Source organism: Scyliorhinus canicula, chromosome 21 (assembly GCF_902713615.1).
Source record: "Scyliorhinus canicula chromosome 21, sScyCan1.1, whole genome shotgun sequence".
Classification (NCBI taxonomy): Eukaryota; Metazoa; Chordata; class Chondrichthyes; order Carcharhiniformes; family Scyliorhinidae; genus Scyliorhinus; species Scyliorhinus canicula.
Window position 1 is genome coordinate 35,357,690 of NC_052166.1, and position 27,880 is coordinate 35,385,569.

The 27,880-nt window shown below is 45.6% G+C and overlaps 1 protein-coding gene across 1 annotated transcript in view; it reads right to left on the reverse strand.

Annotated features, from left to right (window-relative positions):
* LOC119955647 (collagen alpha-1(II) chain-like) overlaps positions 1-27,880 on the reverse strand; it is a 120,826-nt gene that overhangs the window by 10,379 nt on the left and 82,567 nt on the right. Inside the window, exons 31-43 of the mRNA XM_038782068.1 lie at positions 27,094-27,147; positions 26,878-26,931; positions 26,727-26,780; positions 23,453-23,506; positions 23,276-23,329; positions 19,145-19,198; positions 16,680-16,733; positions 16,533-16,586; positions 15,128-15,181; positions 8,352-8,405; positions 5,474-5,491; positions 2,551-2,604; positions 577-639 (exon numbers count right to left, since the gene is read on the reverse strand). Of these exons, the coding sequence (XP_038637996.1) occupies positions 577-639; positions 2,551-2,604; positions 5,474-5,491; positions 8,352-8,405; positions 15,128-15,181; positions 16,533-16,586; positions 16,680-16,733; positions 19,145-19,198; positions 23,276-23,329; positions 23,453-23,506; positions 26,727-26,780; positions 26,878-26,931; positions 27,094-27,147 (675 nt within the window). The remainder of the gene's footprint in view (positions 1-576; positions 640-2,550; positions 2,605-5,473; positions 5,492-8,351; positions 8,406-15,127; positions 15,182-16,532; positions 16,587-16,679; positions 16,734-19,144; positions 19,199-23,275; positions 23,330-23,452; positions 23,507-26,726; positions 26,781-26,877; positions 26,932-27,093; positions 27,148-27,880) is intronic.

Genomic DNA, 27,880 nt, shown 5'->3' on the forward strand with positions numbered 1-27,880 from the left:
TTTCCCGCCGGCAGCTCACCCCCTACCGAATATTTCGAGTCCAACATGATTTATTCTGAACCCATTTGCTTTCTCAAGCCTGGGGGGGTTTTGAGCTGTCACGTCTTCTTTTTAAGCTATGCTACTTAATAGCTGACACATCCTGAGTGAAATGGGGGACAGTTGAAAGAACTGCAGAGTTTTGTGTAATTCGTGATGTTGACAGGTTACATGTTGCCAGGTATGCAACTGAGCCACACAGATCAGGAAGGCTTCGACACTATTTACACAGAGCCAGAAGCTCAGTAACAACAGGAGAGGTGTTACAACTGAGAGGTGGATCAACTGAAAGAAATAGAAAAAAAGAATCTGTGACTGTTTCCTCCTCCCTGTGCAATTTGCTATTCTAAATGCCTATGCATGGATGACAGTTGGGGCAGCAGTGATGTCCCCATGATAGCAAAGCCTGCCGAAACATTTCAAGTCAAAGTGAGGAGGCATTGTTGATGCCAATGGAACAATTTTCCAGCAGTACCTTCGAACTAGAATATTTATGTTGCACGTGGAGATCATGTAAAGACCAAATACACCGCATACCTGGAATTCTTCTTCAGAAATCTTCAGTGAAGGCCCCGGTAGGCCAGGAGGACCAGGAAGACCCTAAAAGAAATATAAACATTCTTGTTACGCAATCAATTCACTACTATGCCTTCTGATTTTTGCCTCGAGTCCAAATTAGTGACTTGAATACCTGCCTATCTCCGCATTCGAGATTAGCAACTAATATTGGGATTTTTCATTGGTTGGTTGACCCAATGATGGGAATGAGCAAATATGTAGCAAGTGGTCGCCCCATCCACTCTCTCCTGCCCAGGGCTATACTAAACTGTTACTTATGTTACTTACAACCAGGGGCTACGGTGGAAGAATAAATCCAGCCTAGCCTTTCAGGTTCAAGTTGGTTTAGAACATAGAACATAGAACAGTACAGTACAGAACAGGCCCTTCGGCCCTCGATGTTGTGCCGAGCAATGATCACCCTACTCAAACCCACGTATCCACCCTATACCCGTAACCCAACAACCCCCCCCCCCCCCCCCCGCCTTAACCTTACTTTTTAGGACACTGCGGGCAATTTAGCATGGCCAATCCACCTAACTAGCACCTAACCAACCTAAACCTAACCACCTAAACCAACCACCTAAACCTAACCAGTTTATTGTCAGACTTCCTCATAGCTACTAACACACAAGAAGCTTTCACACCAAAATGTGACAGCTGTCTGTATTTATAGGATAATCAATGTCATATGTTTGACTAGCCATTCACTTAACAAGGTAATTGCCATACACAGAGATAATTAGTACATTGACAACTTACAGTTCAAAAAGTATTTTGTTGGTTGTATAGGCTCACTGTTTGACATGCTCTATAACTTAGAACATAGATCTCCTCCAATGCCGAAGGAGGCCCTTCGGCCCATCGAGACTGCACTGACCCTCTGAAAGATCACCTTACCTAGGCCCACTCACCTGCCCTATCCCGGTTACCCCACCCACCCTGCACACTTTGGACATTGTGAGGAAACCGGAGCACCCAGACGAAACCTACGCAGACACAGAGAGGAAGTGCAAACTCCACACAGGCAGTCACCCAAGGCTGAAATTGAACCCAGGTCCCTGGTGCTGAGGCGGCAGTGCTAACCACTATGCCACCATTACACCCCACCTGGTCTTGGGTTTCCTCATAAACATTCTACCATGGAACCTGGCACATGTTCGATAGTCATGTTCAACAGTGCACTTCTATTCAGGGAGAGTGTTCACAGCAAAGTCAGGTGTCAAATGCTGATTGCTTTCAATTTCAATGTAATTTTAGCATATTTACACATCTTCACACCACATGAGCAATATTGTTTGATTATCGCTGAACAATTTCCTGCTTTTTTCTTTTAATAAGGTTGCAGGTCATTCAATCCACGAATTTCATTCACTTTTGACAAGAGGTGTGCATTGAAAGCCCGACCTTTCTCTTCGCTTTACAGCTACTGACTATCCTGCACGTCCATGGCAACTGATTGCAGAATTTAATTCCTATTCAGTATTAATAGAGCATATTATATTCATGTGCAGTAAATATATGCTAAAAGGGAATTGTTAGGGGAGTACTTCTTGCTCAAAAGTCTTGCCTCTATTACATATTCAATTGCGTGATTCCGAAAAAGACTGTCTCGGCAGGAACTCATCGACTTTAAGCTTCTCTGATTATGCCACTGAAGGAAAGCTCAAATTGTTCCCATGCAACTCTACTGATTTCAAATACCTCCCCCAAACAGAAAGAGCTGGCCACTGTTGGTTACTAAAATATCGAGAGGAGACCCCACCTCATTAACTGTGTCCCATTCTCCTTCCTATCCAACCACCCTCCTCCCCTTCTCCTTTCCAGAGCAAAAAATATGCTGCAAGCACAATGATCACAAAGATAAAAAGCACTGAGGGAGATAAGTTAGACTAATGTGGAAATATACCGATGGATATGGGTCTGTAGGCACAGAACAAAATTGTTACTTACTGGTGGTCCCGTAATGCCTTTTGTCCCTGGCATCCCTGGAAATCCTTTAAGCCCCTGAGAACCATTGACAGTGTTAATCATTTATTTTATTATATTGCTAAGGGTTCTACTTATTATTGATAACTAAATGTACAACTATGGTGGCAGTTAAACAATACAATACCATAACGTGGTGCATGATGAGAAGCTACATTTTGACACACAGTAGCCATCAACGATCAGGTTAAATGTTTAACTATTATTAAGTGCTTGGTTTCCCTGCACCCCTGCACAACCCCCCCCCCCCCCCTCCCACAACCCCCTGCCCACCCTCGACCTTTTTATTTGTGCTGACAATTTTCTCTGCCAATTCTCTCACCTTCTAGTATAGATTTCCGTATGACTGCATCCATCGAGAGGACAAGGAGACTCCTTCCCCAATGGAAATGGTCAGGGGCCTAATCCTAGCTGGGCCTAATTAACAAGCCGCCTGCAATAAACAAGTGCACCTTCCCTATCAGTAGAGCGGAAATTTCTGGAGCTTTGTCAAGGAATGGAGCTAGCCACGGTGAGCAACAGAAGAATGATGGTGGCAATCCCAGGATTGAGCATGATGGGTGTGCTTGCTTGAGAAACAATTATTTAATTGGCAAATCATGTCTGGGACCATTGGTGCTTCAAAATTCCATCTGGCCTCTATTGAGCCACTTGGGGCACCCGTATTTCCATTTTCACACCCTCAGCAAAAGAGTAGACTTCAACAAGGGCTAAAATCAGGGCAGTAAGTGTGTTCTGCAATTTCCATTGCGGAGTTCTGGCAATGGGGGCCTCCGACGGCCGCCAAAAAACGTGCAGCTTAAGGACTGGAGAATCTCACCCATAGTTCGTTTCATGCTGGACAAAGGTGTTTGTCTATTTGGGGTTTGGTTTCAATTCCATATGTGATTCTATTGTGCTTACGGCATGAAGAATAAATTGTAGTGGCAGGGATTGCTCAGCAACTGGAGGCTCTTGGATGTTTTAGCTGGATATATTGCTGTTGGTGACATGACTTTGGGGAGTGAACATTTCTCAACTCTTCCAGAAGAAAAACTGGGTGGGACGGGAGCTGTAAAGAAGCAGACTTCCTAAAGTACCAGCTACAGTCCAGATAACAAGGGATGAGGGACAGAAAGAATGTCTAAGATGACTGGAGCTTAGAGAACAGAGACAAAGGTATTGTTCAGAAGAATCAAGGAAAAGTAAATGTTCTGAGTTGAAGCAACATTTGCAGTGCCCAGGTTTAGAGAGAGAAAGTGGACTTCAGAGGTAAATTAAAGGATTGATGCCATTTTCAAACAGACTGGGATTCAAGAGTTAAAGCAATTGTGAAAAGCTTTCCAACAGTCAAGGCAAAGAAATCCAGAAGAGGGATTTGTAAAACATGGACTGGATGCGCTGTTAAATATGGAGCAGAAGCTTTGTTTAATAGTGTTATTTGGAAAACCTGGACTGGAGTTTGGAATGCAAACTACTAAGGGAAAGCATTATTGGGCTGGATTATTCATTTGGGAGATTATGCGCTTGATTCTCCGATTCCCCAGTCCCGTGTTTCCCGGCGTCGCTTCTTTCCCTGCTAATGGGATTCATTACTCCCGCCACTGCTCAATGGGATTTCCTATTGAAGCCACCCCACACTACAGGGAAACCCATGGGCGGGGATGCACTGCCGGCAGGAACAGTGAATTGTGACAGATGGAGAATCCCGGCCTAATCTCTCCTGCCAGAGCTGAATTGTTTCTGAATAGTGCTGGCGTTAGGAGCAGCACCCAGAAGTGATTCCCTCTCCCTTACCATACAGATTTATACATGGCGGGGAGCGGAAGGGATTCAAGTTCTGAATCCCACTATCTGGCCAGTGTTACTAGGTGACCCAATAGCAAGTTCTGTCGGCTGGCTCTCTCCCACCTCACAAAGCTAATCCTGTTCCCGCCACTGACAGCAGGGGCATCCTCTCCCCAAGGACAGGAATTGCAGGATCACCCCTCTCCCCAAACATGCACCCCTCCACTTGAGAATGCATCTCAAGTAACCTGCTTAGAACCTAACCTGAATGTTTATAAACATCTAGCTATGATTGACAGCTCCTGATCGCATCAAATTCAGTTCAATGCTTTCGGCTGACAAAAAGAGGGAGTGACAGCATTTAACTCCTCGATGTAATGTAGTGTCTGAAAGGATAGTGGCTGGAAATTCAATCCTAATCACTGAATGTGTTTTAAACCAATTATAACCATAATTAAAGAATTGAGTTCTTCTTCTGTGGTCTGAATTTGTGAGTTTATAGTTTGGTTTTGGGCCTTAGCTTGCCATCAAACCCCCATAACGAACCCGTAACCCCCCCCCCCCCCCCCGCCCCCGGCTACCTTCCCCCGATTCCCGTCCATTTTCCCCTGATTCTTGGCCACCCGGCTATTCTTCCTTTTGTACGTTGGCCACAAACAGGTCCCGGAACAGTTGCATGAATGGCTCCCACGTTCTATGGAAGCCGTCGTCTGACCCTCGGATGGCGAATTTGATTTTCTCCATTTGGAGAGATTCCGAGAGGTCGGACAGCCAGTCTGCAGCTCTGGGCGGTGCTGCTGACCGCCAGCCAAACAGGATTCTACGGCGGGCGATCAGGGAGGCAAAGGCAAGGGTGTCTGCCCTCCTCCCCAGGAATAGATCTGGCTGGTCTGAAACCCCGAAGACCGCCACTATCGGGCATGGCTCCACCCTCACCCCCACCACTTTGGACATAGCCTCGAAGAAGGCAGTCCAGTAATCCACAAGTCTGGGGCAATTTCTACTTGATCTTGAGAAAACTTTGAATGCTTTTAACCTTGATGCACTTTTAACTTCATAAATAATCAACCTTGTGTCTAGATATGTTGTACAGACCCTAAACTGGTACGTGACTGCTTACCTTTGCTCCAAGTAGACCCTGCAATGAAGCAAAAAACAGCAGCAGTTTTATTGCCATGAAATAAAATTATGCAACCTGACATATGCCACTCTCTTATAAACAGATTTTTAGAAAATGCTGTATTCTTTGTTGTAGTCAAAGAGAAAGAATCAGGAGGTGGCATACGTCGAGTTTCTATATCATAGTGCAAGGGGTTTGTTTATGAGATTCTGCTCAGACAGGGTACAATGGTAAACTCCACAAAAGCCCACAAAATTCCCTGATGATGTCATTGCATAACACGTGATATTACGCTAGCCAGTGGTGTTACTCTGATAGATAACACTCCCCCTTTTACTCCTCTCATGCGCCCGGCATTTTTACTTAACCAAACACCAGCACAGATCCAGCACACCATGAAAATGAATGAAAATCGCTTATTGTCACAAGTAGGCTTCAAATGAAGTTGCTGTGAAAAGCCCCTAGTCGTCACATTCCGGCGCCTGTTCGGGGAGGCTGGTACGGGAATTGAACCGTGCTGCTGGCCTGCCTTGGTCTGCTTTCAAAGCCAGCGATTTAGCACTGTGCTAAACCAGCCCCTAACTAACATTGTTATGTTATGGATACGTTTGTACATTTGTGAGATAATATCTTGGATGGTCCTCTGTCCCCTTTATGGCCGAATCCGATGTTCAGGAATGTGGCCTTTTAGGGTTACTAGGGGTGTCTTCCTGTACACTACTCGGTGTCACATCTGGTGAAGCTAACTCAGGAACTGTATCTGACCCTGAATCATTGTTGGTCTCCTTGTATTGCTAAAATGCTGAGCTTAAGTTCCTTCAGCTGACTTGACCATGGTACTCGGTGAGTCTTCAGTTGGACCACTTAACTGATAAACTTATCCTGTAGACTTTGCGGTATTTTTCTTAGTACACTTCTTTTATGCTGATGAAGGCTGGTGTGACCAACATGCCTTGGCAATGTGACCAACTTTACCACAATTTTTGCATTTCTTTCTCCTTGCTCCAGCAGTCTCCAGCCATATGTCCCATGTGGTTGCAGTGATGACATGGTGGGTTCTTGGTGGACCACAGACTCCAACTTATGGACTTTAGTTTCAATTACAATCAACAAAGTTTCTCCTGCAGCAATTTCCATAGACGTTGCAATTTCTGTTGCAGATTTTATGGTTAATGTCCCTTTAGTTAACAATTTCCTTTTGGTGACTTCATTCCTGAGGCCACAAACTGATCGGTTAGGGAATGTATCATCCAAAGTCTGGCCAAATTCTTAGTACTTTGCTAGCTTTCACAGTGATGCAACAAATTGTGAAAGGTGTTTCCCTTTCTCGTGCAATATGGTGAAAGCAGAATCTTTCAGCTATTAATAGTAGAAGAGGAGAGAAATATTCTTGCAAGAAAGTCATTAACTCATCGTATGATTTGTCTCCAGGTTTAGCTGGGTGCAATGGATTCTGTAACAACATAAATGTTTTCCTCTCAACTGACCTGAGAAAGGTCTAAGTTTGCAGGCCTGCTGGTGTCTAATTGGCTTTAAGGAAAACTGGAACCTTTCCTCATAAGAGGTCCATCTCTCCTCTTCCTCATCAAATGTGTCCATAGCGCCTTTTCTTCCTGCCAGTATTAGATTGCTGCTCCCAGACCTGTGCTACTCAGCCCTCAACCTGTCTTCCCTGCCATTTATTTTCTCTCTGTTTAAAGCAGACTAACCGTTTCTGTGCCTCGCTATCGATTCCCGAGCAGTAGGTTGCAGAGCCGGCAGCGTCGTAGATTCACGATCCAGCGGCCTGTTTTTGTGCCTCATGCGCAGCCTCTGCAACTCTACCCATTATAACGGTAAGTGTACTGATTCTCCATTTGACCCCAGTAATTCACAGTTGTTCAATGACTGTTTTTAAGAACCCTTTTACTTGCACTCGCGGCTGTCGAGATTGAATGGATGACTCGCCGAAGCCCCGTTACAAACTGTACAGTGTCCAAGTATTTACTTGAGAGTTGTTTTTACTTGCTACAACAATTATTTTGTCGACGTTATTTCTGTCGCCCTCAGCCCCGATGGTGTATGGGCCTGGATCTCAGTTGGTTATTCCTTCACCTGCCTCTCAAAATCCCGAATGGCAGTACCATGAATGGTCCACGCCGTTAGGACAAAAGCGGGGCGGGTCTCTGGCAATGGCCTCCAGTGGTGGATACACGGCGTGGTGCACTCCCTAAGTACGCCGCTTTTGGGAGTCGGGGGGGGGGGGGGGGGGGGGGAAATCTCTGAACCAGCGCTGGTCCCGATTTAATGCGTGGTACTGGATTCTCCACCCCAGCGCCGAACGCGATTTCGACACGGGCTGCTGAAAATCCAGCCCGTATTGTCCAGATAAAAAACATTCTCTTTCGTTTAGTTTACTTTTTTGAAAATCTCTCAGCCACTAAGTTTTCTCCTTCTCTGAATTTTTGATAAGTATGTCACCTCCGACATGCCACCAGAGGTACCATGCTTCTTGTATGGGCTCCAGCAATTTTGGCTGGCAGTTCAGATGTAGAGACATCACAATTATGCCTGTATTTGTCCTCAGAAGATGTCCACATGTGCGGTTTTCCCAGCAGCGATGGATGTCAATCACAACCACGTTCCATGCCTGTTTTCTCATTCCCCCATATTGATCCCCAGAGACCTGTTGCCCCAGCCCCAGTGGACCAGACACCAAGCATGGACAGTAGCTGGGATCTTGCTTTGGGCAGTGCATGGACCGAATGAGTTGACTGTATCCATTTTTTAAACAGTAATCGAACTTTAATCAGATGGCTCAGCCAATGATTAAAATGCAGCAAACAATTTCAAGCTTTAATCGAACAGGACGGTATTAATTAGCGTAAGAAGTATTTACCGGCAATCCTTGCAATCCTTCCTTTCCTTCATCCCCGGGGCTGCCGCTGTCACCCTGTCATTGTAGACAAATAATACCACTTTGTTACTCATACAAAATAGAGTCTGACACCATGGGAAAATCTTTAAAACACTAACATGTTTACTATAAGTGGATAATTATTTTAAAACATCTCTACTCTCATGTTATATTCTCAATAATCCACTTTATCCAATATTGTTGTATATTAAGTTTCAACCATTATATTACTTTCCCCCCCCTCCCCCCCCCGAACCTAGATTTGGTTTCTCCCTCCCCCTCCGGATCTGGTCCCCCCCTCCCGATTTGGTTTACCCCGATCGCTGGATTTGGTTCCTACGTTACTGAACAGTAGGTTTTTGGTTAATACAATGCTCTTACATTTGATGAAAGCTTCAATAAAGATAAACTATATTTTTCAATAAATTAATTAATCTGAAGCTTTAATTAAAGCTAGCAATCAATTCCACTCTCAGCCATCAAATCAAGAGTAAGTGATCTGACCTGGGCATCAGCTATGTAAATCTATTTCTGTTCCCTTTACCTTCCTTACATTCACCAACAGCCTAATTTCAGTCAATAACTTGAACCTGATGTAGAGTGTGCAGATGTCTTTGACTGCAAACCAATCCATATAGCCTCAGGATGTGAATCACATCCTGAGGTTTATTTACAATTTCCATCAATACATTTGCAGAAGGCCATTTCACCACGCCAGGCGAATCGGTACCCTCACCATCCTTCGTGCCATCGTACAGCCCAGAGTCATAGCCTGCCGGCGACCAAAGTCCAAGCTAACCGGACAACCAAGACTTAGCCTCTGATATGGACAGAGAGGACGTCGAGGTCAAAGGTGAGCCCCCAGCAATGGCCCTTCGGCGCTCTGTGCGGAAGAGACGATCCCTGACTCGCTGCCCCCCAGACCTGGCTCCGCTGCTGGCAGACAGGTGGCCAAATGCAAAGCGCTGAAGAAGACCCCATTAGCAGGACACGGATGGGGAAATTTCGGTATTTGGGGAGGGGTGGGGTTGTGGAAGGGAAGCGATAACCTTCATGAGGCCCATGGGGATGCACTGATCACTCTCCCCGTGGGACCCACAGAATACGGACCTTCCCACTAGTGGGCTGAGGTCTGCCCAGCTGGGACTCATTATTTAATCCCTTAAATACCAGCCCAAACCAAGATCGGGTCACTTGCTGGTCTCCGACTGGGACCCTTTGTAAGCCAGGGTCAACTGCCTTAACCTTCAAGTTTATAATAAACTTAAGTGAAACTTCTTTCTCGGGTCTCATGGATCATTATAGTTTGATATCTGAATTGAATGTACTAAGCTATGTTGCTTCGATAACCATTTGTAACCATTCTTTAATTTGGGTAGTTAATTGTTCATTCCTTATTCTAAATAGGTAATTTGAAACTCTCCAAGTGCCTGAATGAACAGTGCAAATGTGCCCATAATGTCAGAATTAAACGGTATGTTAAATGTTTGTGAATGTTTTTCCCCATAACATCACCACAAACATAGCAAGCATTTGTCTAATTTCATGTTTACTGGCATTTTCAAACTCAAAAGTGACAATAATAAAATTCCATTGTTTTCATCAATGTTGTAGTGACCCCTTCTGGCAGAACAATGCACTATTCTCATTGCAGTATATAAAGCTTTTTAACGTTCCTTCCCTCAATCAATCCCAAATGTGTTCTGTGAGCAGCAACATACAAAACCAAGTGAGCCAAAAGTCAACATATGAAATTATGATAAAAGAGCAAAGCTGAAATACTGGAGAGTTTAGCTCCGTTGGCTGGACAGCAGGTTTGTGATGCAGATGGACACCTACAGCCTGGGTTCGATTTCCGTACCAGCGGAGGTTATTCATGAAGTCCCACTTTCTCATCCTTGCCTGAGGTGTGGCGAACCTCGGGTTCAATCACCACCAGTCAGCTCTCTCTCAAAAGTGGAGAGCATCCGTGGGAACTGCGGCAATATTTACATTGACCTATAATGATACGTTCCCAATGGCGAAGTTCACTCGATTTGGACTTAACTCATTGTACAATAAAGATTTGTTTCAAGATTCTGAATTATTCTGCTGGTTGGGGATTTCTTCGGTTTGGGTGGGACTGTTTCTTTTTATATATATTTGGGTTGTTCTTGTTTTTCCTTTGTATGGTGAAAATGATGAAAATATGGCAAGTAAAAATATTTTAAAAAAAGATTCTGAATTATTGGGCAAGGGTTTATGGATATTATTTTGTGAAAAAGACCATGCCATCATTTTGTCAACAACATAGGGCAGATTTCCCGGTCGGGACCCGCCCTGAGTCAGAAATTCTCACCAGGGTCAACAGACCTTTAAATGGTCTGTCAAATCATCCAACCCACCCATGATGATTCCGATAGCGGGCAGGAGTGGAAAATGTACCCCATTGCTATTAAATTGCATCATATATAACCATAACAATCACCACACATATTTATGTTCTTCATATCAAGGTCAATAGTAAACTCAAGGTTATCAGCTGTATACAGCTACGATCCGGATGCTAGGGCTACTGTCAGAGGTTGCTTTTACTTAACACTGTTGAGTGGCGATTCACTATACTTAAATCATGGGAGGTATCTGATCTGCTCCTTTGGTGTCAGATCAAAGGATAGCCCCAGTTTGAGATAATGACTGAGTTCTTTTGGAAAGTAGGCAAGGCCGCTGATGAGCTGAAGTCCTCCAAGACTGACAGCACAGTAATTTCAGCTCTCCTCTCACGGGATTATACTGAGGCTTTAAATCGGTGAATGAATCACAGAAGCAACAGTCCAAGGGCTGTCTGTGTTTGATACAGTATGTGAATTCTAGCTTAAAAAAAGAAAGCTTGGCCAGGTTGCGGTTCTAGAAAACGTCAGCTTTTCTAATAATGGGTAATCCAAACATGCATGGGTTAGGTGGATTGGCCATGCTAAATTGCCCCTTTGTAACTAGGAATGTGTAGATAGGTGGGGTTACGGAGATAGGGCAGGGGGCTGGGCCTAGATAGGCTGCCCCCTTAGAAGGTCAGTGCAGACCCGATGAGCCGAATGGCCTCCTTCTGCCCCACAGGGATTCTATGATTCTAATTTTAATCTAATGTGCCCAGTGAGAAACAGACAGGATCATATTGATAATACACAGGACACTCTGCCCAGTGCATCAATGTCATCAGATGGTAAAATTGGACAGGATGTAAAATAGGTACCCAATCTGATCCTGTCAGAGTTTTGACTGCAGATGAGCTTAACATCACTCCATACATTTACAAAGAAAGCAGGTTTATTACTTCTGTAAGAAGTCTTACAACACCAGGTTAAAGTCCAACAGGTTTGTTTCAAACACGAGCTTTCGGAGCACGGCTCCTTCTTCAGGTGAATGGAAAGGCTTGTTCCAGAAATGTTTATATAGACACAGTCAGAGATGCCCCGGAATGCGAGCACCTGCAGGCAATCAAATCATCAAAGATGCAGAGAGAGAGGTAACTCCAGGTTAAAGAGGTGTGAATTGTCCCAAGCCAGTTCAGTCGGTAGGCCTCTGCAAGTCCAGGCTTGTTGGTGGGGGCCGAATGTAATGCGACATGAATCCCAGATCCCGGTTGAGTCCGCATTCATGCGTGCGGAACTTAGCTATAAGTTTTTGCTCAGCAATTTTGCGTTGTCGCGTCTCCTGAAGGCCTCCTTGTAGAATGCTGACCCGGAGATCAGAGGCTGAATGTCCTTGACTGCTGAAGTGTTCCCCAACTGGAAGGGAACAGTCCTGCCTGTTGATAGTCGCACGATGCCCGTTTATTCGTTGTCGCAGTGTCTGCATGGTCTCGCCAATGTACCACGCTTCGGGACATCCTTTCCTGCAGCGTATGAGGTAGACTACATTGGTCGAGTCGCACGAGTATGCGCCGCGTACCTGGTGGGTGGTGTTTCCACGTGTAATGGTGGTGTCCATGTCGATGATCTGGCATGTCTTGCATAGATTACCCTGGCAGGGTTTTGTGGTGTTGTGGTTGCTGTTCTGAAGGCTGGGTAATTTGCTGCAAACAATGGTTTGTTTGAGGTTGCGCGGTTGTTTGAAGGCCAGTAGTGGGGGTGTGGGGATGACCTTGGCAAGATGTCCATCCTCGCTGATGATGTGTTGGAGGCTGCGAAGAAGATGTCGTAGTTTCTCCGCCCCAGGAAAGTACTGGACGACGAAGGGTACTCTGTCAGTGGTGTCCCGTGTTTGTCTTCTGAGGAGGTCGGTGCGGTTTTTTGCTGTGGCGCGGTGGAACTGTCGATCAATGAGTCGAGCGCCATATCCCGTTCGTACGAGGGCATCTTTCAGCATCTGTAGGTGTCTGTTGCGCTCCTCCTTGTCTGAGCAGATCCTGTGTATACGGAGGGCTTGTCCATAGGGGATGGCTTCTTTAATGTGTTTCGGGTGAAAGCTGGAGAAGTGGAGCATCGTGAGATTATCTGTGGGCTTGCGGTAAAGCGAGGTGCTGAGGTGACCGTCCTTGATGGAGACGAGTGTGTCCAAGAATGGAACTGAATTTGGAGAATAGTCCATGGTGAGTTTGATGGTGGGATGGAACTTATTGATGTCATCGTGTAGTCGTTTCAGTGATGTCTCGCCGTGGGTCCAAAGGAAAAAAATGTCATCGATGTATCTGGTGTATAGCATCGGTTGAAAGTCCTGTGTGGTGAGGAAGTCCTGTTCAAACTTGTGCATGAAGATGTTGGCATATTGAGGTGCAAATTTGGTCCCCATGGCTGTTCCGTGCGTCTGGATGAAGAATTTGTTGTCGAAGGTGAAGACGTTGTGGTCTAGAATGAAACGGATGAGTTGCAGAATTGCGTCTGGAGATTGGCAGTTGTCGGTGTTGAGGACTGAGGCTGTTGCAGCAATGCCGTCGTCATGGGGGATGCTGGTGTAGAGTGCCGAGACATCCATTGTGACGAGGAATGTTCCTGGTTCAACTGGTCCATGGGTGCTGAGTTTCTGTAGGAAGTCCGTCGTGTCGCGACAGAAGCTGGGTGTACCTTGTACGATGGGTTTCAAGATGCCCTCGATGTGGCCAGAGAGGTTCTCACACAGGGTCCCATTGCCTGAAACGATAGGACGGCCTGGTGTGTTGGCCTTGTGTATTTTCGGGAGGCAGTAGAGATCTCCAATGCGGGGATTACGTGGGATGAGAGCACGTAGGGTGTTCTGAAGGTCTGGATCTAAGGTCTTGATCAGTCTGCTGAGTTGGCGGATGTGTTCCTTGGTTGGATCTGCGGGTAACTGCCTGTAGTGTTCCTGGTTGTCGAGTTGTCGGTATACTTCTTTGCAGTAGTCTGTTCTGTTCAGTATGACGGTGGCCCCTCCTTTGTCTGCTGGTTTGATGACGATGTTGCGGTTGGTCTTGAGAGTGCGGATGGCGTTGCGTTGTGCTTGGGTGACGTTTGAGGCTGCCTTGTGATTGCGAGTGATGAATCTGGCATTGACACGACTTCTGACGGCTTGAGCATACATGTCGAGTCTAGGGCAGCGGCCTTCCAGCCTTCAGAACAGCAACCACAACACCACAAAACCCTGCCAGGGTAATCTATGCAAGACATGCCAGATCATCGACATGGACACCACCATTACACGTGGAAACACCACCCACCAGGTACGCGGCGCATACTCGTGCGACTCGACCAATGTAGTCTACCTCATACGCTGCAGGAAAGGATGTCCCGAAGCGTGGTACATTGGCGAGACCATGCAGACACTGCGACAACGAATAAACGGGCATCGTGCGACTATCAACAGGCAGGACTGTTCCCTTCCAGTTGGGGAACACTTCAGCAGTCAAGGACATTCAGCCTCTGATCTCCGGGTCAGCATTCTACAAGGAGGCCTTCAGGAGACGCGACAACGCAAAATTGCTGAGCAAAAACTTATAGCTAAGTTCCGCACGCATGAATGCGGACTCAACCGGGATCTGGGATTCATGTCGCATTACATTCGGCCCCCACCAACAAGCCTGGACTTGCAGAGGCCTACCGACTGAACTGGCTTGGGACAATTCACACCTCTTTAACCTGGAGTTACCTCTCTCTCTGCATCTTTGATGATTTGATTGCCTGCAGGTGCTCGCATTCCGGGGCATCTCTGACTGTGTCTATATAAACATTTCTGGAACAAGCCTTTCCATTCACCTGAAGAAGGAGCCGTGCTCCGAAAGCTCGTGTTTGAAACAAACCTGTTGGACTTTAACCTGGTGTTGTAAGACTTCTTACTGTGCTCACCCCAGTCCAACGCCGGCATCTCCACATCATTATTACTTCTGTGCATCAATAAGTGTAGAGAAACGTCTATTTTTACTGAGTGGCTCTGCTAACTCAGTTTTTAACCTTGTGAAAATAAAATGGAGTGTTGCCGCAAAACTGCATTGCATTCTGCAGTGCATCCGTTTTATTATTTGATGAGCAGGTTATGTGATGGTGGTCTGTCATAATACATTCTGGTCGCTGGTGGGCAGAGAACAAAGGCGCTCGGTTGCCCTGGGCCTGTTAATCACTTACCCGCACGTTGGACAGAATTGACACTCTCCAGATTGTAGAGGGTGCAAAACTGACAGGAGCAATTGGCTGGCAAGCCGTACCAGGAAATATATCAGGCAAAACTGACAAACCCCAAAATGTGACAATGCCACTCAGCATTCTTTCATGCAGAACACAGGTCTGTTGTTTCTATTTAACACCCAATTAGATCTAGGGTGTGGTATTTACCTGTTCACCCCTACGACCCGGCAATCCTGCTAAACCTTCGGGTCCTGATTTCCCCTGAAACAATGAGACAGAAAAATGTATTCAAACCTTCAGAACATACTTTTACCCATCACCATATAACTTTACTGCTAATTACCAAAGGGAATCTTACATCTGCAAATTTATGAACCTAGCGGTTTTTGTCGGTGATAAGAATCATCAAGTATTTATTTATCTGATAAGCCATGAGAGTAGTTTTCAAAATCTATTTAAATATAACAGGCTTTACTGAGTTTAGATGCCAGCAGTGTTTGACAATAGGGATAACATTTTGGCTCATACGACATTTATTAGAATATATAATATATATACATATCAATACTAAAACTGCTCAGCAGACTTTATGCACATTAATTATGCTGTTTATATTTTAATGACTGTCATTTATTGCATTGGACCCACTGAAATCTATGCGGTCTCAGTTCATACTGAACTAAGCCATTAGGTGGTGCTAATGAAAAAGAGCTTCATTATCATCAGATCTAAAACCATGATGTGGAGATGCCGGCATTGGACTGGGGTGAGCACAGTAAGGTGTCTTACAAAACCAGGTTAAAGTCCAACATGTTTGTTTTGAATCACTAGCTTTCAGAGCACTGCTCCTTCCTCAGGTGACTGAAGAGGGGCTGGTTTAGCACACAGGGCTAAATCGCTGGCTTTTAAAGCAGACCAAGGCAGGCCAGCAGCACGGTTCAATTCCTGTACCAGCCTCCCCGAACAGGCGCCGGAATGTGGCGACTAGTGGCTTTTCACAGTAACTTCATTTAAAGCCTACTTGTGACAATAAGCGATTTTCATTTTCATTTTTCAAGGGGTAGGTTGAAGAAACGAAAGCTAGTGATTTGAAAAAAACCTGTTGGACTTTAATCTGGTGTTGGAAGACTTCTTACTGTGTGTCAGATTTAAAGGCACTCAGACCTTTAGCACCTCAGCCTTTCTGCATAGGCCAGGCATTGAGGTCAGTCAGGGGTTCGGTCGGTCCATGGGGGAGGTCACAGGCAAGCATAATTCTCCCCTCAACTTTCACCGCCCACATTCCAGCAGGAACGATGACAACCATAGCAACGAGAGGCGAGAAGTAACGTTTGTCGTCTGCAATTCAGGGACAACCGTACAAGCCAGTCGTTGGCTGACCTCACCTAAAGCAGCATGGACAGAATCAAACCAGGGGTCCACTTTATACAGGACCTGCGCATCAACCAGAACATTAGGGAGTCATGCACTCTGCCCTTAAACTGGCACTCATATTACAGATATATTCTGCTGCTTTGCCAGTTCTTAAGGAACCAGCAGAAGTAAAACTAATCACTAAACTACATAAAGCTCATCTTATCAACAGGCAACATTGAAACGTTCTTCCACATACCTTCTTCCCCTGATCCCCAAGTGGCCCAGAAAGGCCTGGATCTCCTATTAATCCCTTTAACAAAAGAGGCATTTTAGCTGTGATAATGTTCAGTAGCAATTCTTGACAGTTCAAGCAGCATGTTGCACACGTAAATGGTCCAATTACCTTTTGTCCTTTTGGACCAAGAATACCCTTTTCTCCGCTTACTCCCGGAATTCCCTGTGGAAGAATACAAGACTGAGATTGACTAATCAGTTATCCTGCAATTCCCCCTCTCTGAAGGTCAATCATTAATGTTCTTCCAAAAAAAATAAATCTGAAGTTATTTTATCTTGGCTATAATGACATTGCCTTATGCAGTTTGACATACTGGCTGAAGTACTTTCTATGGCTGCAAGAGATCTAGGAGTTGAGACAATGGGGAGGGTTTTGCAGCCCTTCCCGTCAGCAGGAACGAGACCCCTTCAGGGGCGGGTTCCCCGGCAGCGCGACAGGCAAGCCGTGGACAACAGTGGGACTGGAAGATCCTGCCTGCAGCCTATGGCGAGCTGCCCGAAAGCCTGCCATGGAGGGGGGAGGGGGGGAGGCGGAGGGTGGGGGGGGGGGGGGGGGGGGGGCAGGGGCATGGAAATCCCAGCCCATGGTTTGAAATTGTTTCCACAAAGTTTAAGTGATATATTAATCAACACCATGGGATAACGTGTATCACACTGCAACAGGGGCTGGTTTAGCTCACTGGGCTAAATTGTTGGCTTTTAAAGCAGACCAAGCAGGCCAGCAGCACGGTTCGATTCCCGTACCAGCCTCCCCGAACAGGCGCCGGAATGTGGCGACTAGGGGCTTTTCACAGTAACTTCATTGAAGCCTGCTCGTGACAATAAGCGATTTTCATTTCATTTTTCGTTTTCATTTTCATGCAGTAGTGTGTGAAGGTAGGGGTGGATGAGGAAGGTGTTTCTTTGAACCCTGTGTAGCAAAAACAAAAATGTGTTTCTAAGGAATGGATTTCCAATTAAGCCAGATAATACAGCAGAAATCCTCTCATATGGATGTCATGGAGAGGATTTTGTTCTCAGAATAGTTTTAAGATGAGCAGCAAGGTTGATTCAAGAGAAACTTCCACTTGATTGAACTTCAATTTTCCTTCGCCGCACAATATGGGGAACTGTTGTAATACATTTGGAGCATGGCATTAGAACAGCCATGTTGATAACAGCAGCTGAAATGTGGTCAATTAACGTTATTCTCAGTTTGGGATTTTTTGGGAGTACATCACGTTTCAAAACGCTTTACAAATGTGAACTGGATACATTCCCCAACCTCCCCATTACCCAACACAACCAATTATTTTCCACATTCAGTCCATTCTCCTTAACATGGGGGTGGCACAGCGGTTCACAATGCTGCCGCATGGTGCCAGGGACCCGGGTTCAAATCCGGCCTTGGGTGACTGTGTGGACTTTGCATTTTCTCCCGGGTCTGTATGGGTGTCCTGGTGCTCTGGTTTCCTCCCGCATTCCAAAGATGTGCAGGTTAGGTGGATTGGCCGTGCTAAATTGCGCCTTAGTGTCCAGGGATGCACAGGTTAGGTTCCAGGGATAGGGCAGGGTAGATGGGGGGAGAGAAAATGGACCATGCTCTTTCAGAGGATCGGTACATACTCGATGGGCCGAAAGGCTAATTTCTGCACTGTAGGGATCCTATGATCACCTCCATCAGATCACATTTGTGTGGATCAAAACTGGGCAATCGCCTTCTGGACTTCCTGCTGTTGGACCAATGTCGTGTCCCCCATTCCCAGGCAAGTGAGATAATCCAACCTAACTACGCAGCCGCGAAATGATAAAACTGTGGCTGTGCATGTTAATTTTGGAGCTAGCCCCCACCACTTACTGAAATAACTATTTCAAATAGTACACCTTCTTGTTTAAGTATGAGTAAATGTGCGTAAAAGTCATATTTAATTTGGATGACACAAAAACTAGTCAAAAATACATTGCCGCTATCTATTGTTCCCTGTTGTGATATGGCTAAGGGACATGGAGTTTGTGTCAGTAAGTGGGAGTTAAAGTGCAGAGCAACTATATATAACTGATTGTGTGAGCAGGCTCAACCGGCCTTCTTCAGTTCTTATATTTACCAACCTCACATAGAACAGAATGTAAATGACCAAATCAGGAGGTTGCATTATTCTCAACTGGCTTGCTAAAAAATAACTCACTGAATATTGATAATTTCCTGGCTGAAATTAGACTGAGACTGAAGTTAGCCATTAATGTAACATACACCGTGAGCATGTTCATGGTCCCACACCTATCTGGCATGTGGTCTTTCCGATAATTGTGCCAGTATTAATCGGGAAATATTACTTTGTATCCAAACCTGACAATTTTGCATCGGGGTATTACTTCTTTTTGTCCTTGCTACTTGTCTGGTGTTAAGCATCACCTAGGCAGAGCGCAGAGGAGAAAATGGAATGAATGGAAGGCTCTGCTTGCAGATTCTATAAGGGATGGTGATTCTCTCCACTCAATCTTCCTTTCTGCCATTCACCCAAGAAATGCTCAAGCTCCAACCAGAAACGGTGAAAATTTACCCCAGTGACTCAGCATTAAAAATATCCAACTTACAGAAGGTCCAGTTGATCCAGGTGGCCCTGTGCGACCTGTTTTACCTCTTGTGCCCTAAAATAGAGGAAATTTAAAATCAGCATTTTCTTTAATTAGGCAAAGACAAGTATGTTTTAGTGGAAAACAGATGTATCTGCAGTGAAGCTCTAACTGATGGAACCCTGATCAGGTAAAACCACACTCGATGAACTAATTATTTTCCATTCATCTGGATAAAGGACAGCACAGTTAAACTCACACTGGAGCCTCTGGTAAATTAGATTCTATATGCATTCTCTCATCCTTCTTTTCTTCTTTCAAATAAATTTAGAGTACCCAATTCTCTTTTTCCAATTAAGAGGCAATTTAGCGTGGCCGATTCACCTACCTTGCACATCTTTGGGTTGTGGGGGTGAGACCCATGCGGACACGGGGAGAACCATCCTCTTTTTCTACGGCCCTCCATGACCATGCCCCTCTCTTCACCATCTCCTCCAGCCCGAAAACGAATGCTCTCTTTCAGCTGTGATACCCGAGAAAAGCCACAATGTCCCGCGCACTGAAACAGGCTGCACACGATCAATGATTCCTTTAACATGCGGCTTGGGTCACTGTCTGTGCGGAGTCTGCACGTTCTCCCCGTGTGTGCGTGGGTTTCCTCCGGGTGCTCCGGTTTCCTCCCACAGTCCAAAGATGTGCAGGTTAGGTGGATTGGCCATGATAAATTGCCCTTAGTGTCAAAGATTGCCCTTAGTGTTGGGTGGGGTTGCTGGGTTGTGGGGATAGGGTAGAGTTGTTGACCTTGGGTGGGGTGCTCTTTCCAAGAGCCAGTGCAGACTGGATGGGCTGAATGGCCTCCTTCTGCACTGTAAATTCTATGATGTGCGCAAGCGTGGCCATGCGTCCAACTGAGAGGGACCCTTGGCCTGATGTGCATTTCCCCATCTGAGTCACTTCTTTGATAAAAACCCGCTTCAGCCTTTGCATTGCCATAATGAAGAGTGAGACGAAACAAAGCGCAGTGTTGTGGAATAATATTAAGAAACACAGGAAAGAGAAAGCATAACTAAAACACGTTAAAAAAACAATAAAAATCCCATCACAGGCATCACTCGTGGAGTTTTCCTGTTGTATTATGAGATGAACTATTTAACATTCTCCCGTTTGGTCGTGAGATTTTGGCACTTTTACCTTGTCTTTTCTAGATTCTTAAAAAAACACTCTGAATGGTGGGTCCCAACTCCTTATGATGGAACTTATTCACCAGCTTTAACGGGCTGGGTTTTTAATCTTTGAGCTGGGTAGCAGGAGTCGGGTGATTTCCCAGTTTGACAAGCCTGCCTTGGGAGAAAGTGCCTGCAAAGGTGGGATTTTTATTCCAGGGAGGGTAGGGAGGGAAAGGGGGGAGGATAGGGGAGGGGGGGGGGGGGAAGTCAGGTGCTCACAGGTGGATCTATTGCTCCCAAAACAAGTTCAGAGGCAGCTACAGGGGATGTCGAGACAGGCTGTTGCAATAGCCATCCTCGGTGCTCCGGGGCTTCATCCCAGTTACAATAAAAGAAACGTGGCCCTTTATTTCTCACCCCGCCCCCCATACACTCCCCATCCATGCTACCTCATGTCCTTCACCATCCCCATGCCCCATCATACTCTCCATGCCCAAGCTATGCCAGTCCACCCACCTCCATGTCAAAGGATAGTACTTCCATGCCCATTCACCAACTATATGCTCTGTATAGGACCAATGAACCCTATAATGCCAGTTGGATGTGTAATAAAAAGCTTTAAAAATGTCAGAATCATGAAGGAAAACACTGAATTACGCCTGGAAATATTGGACTTTGGATACGATCTGTAATGGCCATACAGGCCAAAGATGGTGAGGGTTTAAAGTCAATCAATGGCTGAATTGCTGGGGTTTGATACTCTGAGAAACAATGGAACCACCCTCTTTCCAGACAAAGATACTTCCAAGGCATACAGAAACTAATTGCCATCTCTGGCAGAGACATAGGGACATAACGGGAGATGAGTATATTCTCAACAAGAGATATCCTGTGCATAATGTCCAGACGGATTTGTGGATTTGAACTTCCAGGAATACACAAAGATTGGGATAAAAGCCAGCTGAAAAGCTGCCCAACATGTGAGTGTGTGTGTGTTTGAACCAGTTCTGGGTGTCAGTAAGTTGGTGACACAGAAGCAAAAATCCAGCAGCAGCACCCCTGCAAAAGCTTTTTGCAGGTATATTTGGGGCAACACGGTAGCATGGTGGTTAGCATAAATGCTTCACAGCTCCAGAGTCCCAGGTTCGATTCCCGGCTGGGTCACTGTCTGTGCGGAGTCTGCACGTTCTCCCCGTGTGTGCGTGGGTTTCCTCCGGGTGCTCCGGTTTCCTCCCACAGTCCAAAGATGTGCGGGTTAGGTGGATTGGCCATGCTAAATTGCCCGTAGTGTCCTAAAAAGTAAGGGGGGGTTGTTGGGTTACGGGTATAGGGTGGATACGTGGGTTTGAATAGGGTGATCATGGCTCGGCACAACATCGAGGGCCGAAGGGCCTGTTCTGTGCTGTACTGTTCTATGTTCTATCTCCATCTCTCTCTCCCTGATTGTCTAAGTAAGCCAAGTCAGCAAAGACCGCAGCTGCAATGGAAATAGGGAAGTTTCTCCGGCAAACTTCAGAACACCGGAATCTCAAAACTGACTATTCGCCTGCCGAAGACAGTGCTATCGGAATCTCAAATCACACCAATCACAATGTTACGAGTCGAGAACTGTTTCATATACTTTTTAAAACACTTAGGACTCCATTTTTATCACTTCTAATCAGTATCATGTATCTGCATGTGTTTTTATCATTTTCTTGTCTTTGGTAGTTAATAAACTCACTTTATATTCAACTCAAGAAAGCCGGGTTAAATTGGTTTCTTTTAAAACGTAAATGGGAAATGGTGTCAACAAAGGGAATGTTTTTTTTAGATCAATCTAGTTGCGATCAGCAGGAGTTGAATAAAGAAAGGGAGATGGCTTTATATATGTATATAAAAATATAAAAAGGGGTTAAAGGGATATGGGAAACAGGTATGGAGGTGGCTTTGAGACCAGGAAGAGTTCAGCCATGATCTGATTGAATGGCGGAGCAGGCATGAAGGGCTAAATTGCTTACTTCTGCTCCGAATTCCTATGTTCCAATCTCTCTTCATCCAGGTCTTAACAATATGTGGGTATCCCAGCCAGACAGTAACAAATTGGGGGGCCTTGCATGGGTTACCAAATTTGAGAACTTCACCTGTGACCTGTCATAACAAAACACATTCATTCATAACTTTCCACTTCTTAAAAAAAAGACTAGTTTTACCACAGCTCAGTAAGGTGTCAATTATCTGCACCATTTAAGATTTCAATAGCTGATATAGCAAGCACTTGAAACCTCTGTATCATGTGTAAATAAACACTGCGGAATTGACTGAATTGATCAGAAAATCAGAGCTGTTAATTCGGCAATGTTTTCCCCAGTGTGCAGCTGTTTCAACACTATAATGGATATCTGGGCTTTCTGCCAAGCCTTACCAAACATCCTGAGCTGAGAGCCCAGACATCCATTATAGTGTTGAAACTGCTGTTCCAATTTTAGCTTCAGAAAAAGATTTGGATAATCGACACTTTTATTGAAAGGAGTTTCTTTTAAGAAGGTGTAAAGTTATCAATTAATTAATGTTTTTTGAAGGTTTCCCCCCAAAATCCACAGTGCCAGGGTCCCAGGTTCGACTCCCGGCTTGGGTCACTTTGCTGAGTCTGCATGTTCCCCCCTGTTCGCGTGGGTCTCCTCCCACAAGTCCTGAAAGATGTACTTGCTAGGTTAATTGGACATTCTGAATTCTCCCTCAGTCACCCAATCATGTGCTGTAGTGTGGTGACTAGAGGATTTTCACAGTAACTTCATTGCTGTGTTAATGTTTATGAAAATCCATCCAAATATCCGGGTATTCACTAATGTGCCTCAGCACTACAAACAGAACACCATTTCTGTGAATTACTTTTAGTTACAGGCATTTTCAAAATCAAAGATTTTTTTTACCAAACATTCCTTAGTGAAACTTAACATGAATCCTGAATAAATAAATAACCAGCGGTACAAAGGGCCCAATTTACCTTTAAGCCCTTCTTCCCTCTTAGTCCTCTTGATCCTGTTTTCCCTCTCCTTCCCTAAAAGACAGAAGAGAGTATCCCTAGATCACTGAGTGCCATCATTTTATAACATTTTTAAACAAGGGAATTGCAATCGGTTTACAAGATGAAGCAATTATCAAATGGCTTTTGGGTACAGACCATTCTTCCTGGGTTTCCTGTGTTTCCTGGATTTCCGGTAATCGCATTGTCACCCTTAAAAAAAAATTAGAAATAATGTTAACTCCAGTTGCTGATGTAAGGGGTTAAGTTCTGATGTCCATATTAGTTTTGTACATATATATTTTTTTAGTTTTGTTTATTTAAAACAATGCACTCTCAGATTGGATAATCTATTTTGTCAACATTTCTGTACCTCCTGGATTAGGCAGCCTGTTCCAATGATGGATGGAACAGCACATCACATTCTCATCTCCCACAGATCCTGGGCGTGATTCTGCCGTAATCAATGGGCGCGCAACTCCGACGGGACGGAGTGGCGTGAACCATTCCAACATCGGGCCGCCACAAAGGTGCGGAATCCTCCGCACCTTCAGGGGCTAGGCCCGTCCCGGAGTGGTTTGAGCACCACTGATCGGCGGGAAAGGGGCTTGGCTGGCGCCACACCAACCGGTGCCGAAGGGCCTCCACCGGCCGGCGCGAGTTGGCGCATGCGCGGGAGCACCAGCGTGTGCTGGCATCATCCCCACGCATGTGCGGAGGTTTGTTTCCACACCGGCAATGGCGGACTGCTACAGCCGCCGGTGCGGAAGAATGGAATGCCCCCACGGCACAGGCCCACCCGCGGATCAGTGGGCCCCGATCAAGGGCCAGGTCACCGTGGGGGAACCTCCCGGGGCCAGATCCCCCCGTGGCCCCCCCCTCCAAGAACGCCGGAGGCGCCCGTGCCGGCAGGTTTCCGCTGGTAAGGACCTACTCCAATTTATGCCGGCAGGACTGGTAAAAAATGGGCAGGACTTCGGCCCATCATGGGCCAGAGAATTCAGGTATCCCGGGGCCCATTGAGTCACGCCGGTCCCTGCCATTCTCCGAGGCAGCGCAATTCACACTGGGGTGATTTTTAGGGGCCGGAGAATTCGGAGGACGGCGGGGCAGGATTCATGTTGACCACCGTCGATTCTCTGACCCGCCGGGGTGGGTCGGCAAATCCCGCCTCTTAAAGCGCGTATAAATACTCAGTCAAGAGTAGACCTGACTCGAGTAGAGCGAGGCAGTCAAGTTCCCAATTTCTTTGGAATTGTTGTCGGCCGTAGTCCTGTTTTGAATGCACCAACATTTTCCTGAGGGAAAGATGAACAGCTGACAATTCGTTCCTACTGCTGTGAGGAAAGGGGGCAAGACTGGCAGGATGACACTCTTCTGTGGAATTTCTGCCAGTTCCATTTCGGCTGCTGGTAACCATTACCTGTCAGGTGATACACAAAAGTAGCAGACCAAGGCATTCTTGAGAAAGGGCAAATGTTTATCATCACAAATAAACATGTCGATGATTAGGCTTTTTTCTATCCTTTCTAGGGATGCTTCAGTTGTGCAATTCTGGCACAGGAAAGCTGCTCATGTTACTCATCTATTCTGATTGTTGGATCAAGATAGGTCAAGATGTGCTTGAGATCAATGCATGACAGTGGCGCTGTGCCATGAATACAGTGGGGGAGTGGGATCACAGAATTTCAGAGCCAATGTTTCCAGACCGTCTCTTTGCCAAAGCGAAAGCTTTGGCAATCGGCAGAAGCTGCATCCAGAGGCTTAGTCCAACCATTGTTGATATAACCGTGGCTCAGTTGGTATCACCCTTAATCATAAGGTTCTGGGATCGTCACTGTCATAATATCCACTCATGTATACCATGAGATGCTGACAGGCAGTGATTGACACACAGGATAACCAATGAACACACACGACACAGAACAACCAATCACCAGACAGGACACCACTACTATAAAGCCCACAGGGCATTAAAGCTCTCCCTCTCTCACAGGACACGGCCAGGGAGATAGTTGCAGTGCACAGGCCAATGAACATCATCACCATGTGATAGAGAGCTAGTCTGGTCAAGCTAGTAGGAGGTTATCAGTTAGGTTAATAGAGTGCCAACCCACAGCAGATTATGTACAGCAATCAACAGGTTCAATAAAACAGTGTTGGACCATCTCCTGTGTCGGACGCCTGCTTCGCATTTTACGGCATCCAGTCGCAGTCGATGTTAGACCAACACAGATAACACATCAGTCATCCTCTAGGCTTCGGAATTACAAAATCGAAGCTGACGGTCCAGTGCCGCAGTGAGGGAATGCTGCACTGTCGGAAGTGTCGCACTTCAGATGAGACATTAAAGTAAGGCCTAATCTGCCTGCTAATAGATCTCCTGACAACCTTTCAAGACTAGCACGGGAGCTATCCATAATGTCTTGGCCAATATTCCTCCCTCAATCAACGTCACAAAAAGCAGATTATCTGGTTCCTTTGCACATTGCTGTTTCTGGGCGTTTTGCTGTCATGTTTCCCACATTGCATCTTCAAAACTTACTTGGTCGGCTGTAAAGTGTAATGAGACATTCAGCGGTTATGAAAAATGCCGGGTAAAAGCTAAGGCGGGACTTTCCGTCTCTTCTCGCCGGCGGGAACTTCCAGAAGGGCAAGCAAGCCATACAAAACAGCATAGACCTCGGCGGGATTTTGTGGTCCTGCCGGCAGCCAATGCCGAGCTGCCTCCGCCTTCGGAAAACACGCTGGCGGGAAGTCCCGGTCCCTGTCTTTCCTTTAGCTTAGCTGAGACAGATTTTAATAGGCTCAATACTGGGAAGCCATATCATCTTATCCAGACTCATGCTAGTTTTGTAAGGTACATTTGTGTGACTGCACAAGGATTTTGTCTTGTGCACATTTGGCTGAATTCATCTTTCAAAGGAGCCGTCAGCCGGAAGACTGAAAATTCCACAACCTTTTGAAGAACACTGAAATAAAATAAAGTAATTCGAGCTGCTCAGTAACCAAAAAATCCGAGGACTCTCTCCCCCCCCCCCCCCCCCCCCCCCCCCCCCCCCCCCTTTGGGTTACCTCAGATTTAATGACATTCCTTTCATAGTGTTTACTTTTAATGGGGCATTTGGTGCTCTGCCATCTGGCAAGGCCAAGTCGGGGTTATCCCACAGGTGACAGATCTTTAGTGGAAATTCTATAAATTATGAAGCATATAGAAAGCACAGACTTTTATGAGTCCTGTGCCGAAAAATACATTGTAATGTAGGTGAAACTGAACCAGCACCAACTCTTGTAAATTTGCTCATTCCTTCATCAATTCACCAACATGTGAAAGATCTGTGAGAAGATAATACTGCCTCGGAAGTCTTGTTAAAATGAAAGGTCTCCATTTCATTTTGGATTAATGTAGTCAGTAGTTCAACGGTGCATTCACCTTTGCTCCTTTGATCCCCATTTGGCCTTCGGACCCTTGTTGACCTCTTGGACCCTAAAAGGTGCAAACATTTCACATGAAGCGCTTGAAATGTTTTTTGAGCAGTGATTACTTATCTTTCTGTTTTGTTTATTCAAACAGTAATATTTACCATTCTGCCTGGTTGGCCAACTCCACCCTGTTGTCCGTGCTCTCCAAGAGGACCCTAATATTCAAGAAATACATTTCCAACTATAAATTCATGATAAAAGGAGGAGCGGCATTGTAAAATATAATGAGCACACATTTAAGTCATGAACAGATGCCATTTTATTCCCCACCCCTATTCAGCCATCCAAAGGCCAAGAATCCCAACGTTTTTACCAACCTCCATTCCTGGTTTCCCTACTGGGCCTGTTTCTCCAGCTGGTCCATCTGGTCCCTGAAAAGATGCATTCCATTATTTAAGAATGGCAGATTTTGATGCCTCAGTTACTGAAACTTGAGTTAACAATATCATTTAAGGGGAAATTAGGTTTTTAAAAAGTGACGGAGGAAGAAATAGAAGGCTATGCTGATGGGGTTAGATGAAGAGGCTTAGGAGGAGACACCCTTTGGAACATAAAAATCAGCATCGACAAGTTAGACTGAATGGTCTGTTTTTGTGCAGTACATTCTATACAATTCTACCCAATTATATTTGGCTTAAGGAACATTGTTCTTCGCAAATTATTTAACATCAAATTGATGGCATACATGATTTCTTTTAAATTTAGAGTACCCAATTATAGTTTTCCATTTAAGGGGAAATTTAGTGTGACCAATCCACCTACCCTGCACATCTTTTGGGCTGTGGGGGTGAGACCCAAACAGACACGGGGAGAATCTGCAAACTCCCACATTGGACAGTGACCTCGCGGTTAGGATTGAACCTGGGTCCTTGGCGCTGTGAGGCAGCAGTCCGAACCACTGCACCACCGTGCTGCCCTCTTGCATACATGACCAAAGAGGTTGAACACACCAGAATTAATTTTATGATGTCTTAGAAGACTTCCCATGTCTATAGACACACAAGGCAGACCGAGAAAATCTTTGGAGTGTGGCGACTACGGGATTTTTACAGTAACCTCATTGCAATGTTAATGTAAGCCTACTTGTGACAATAAAGATCATAC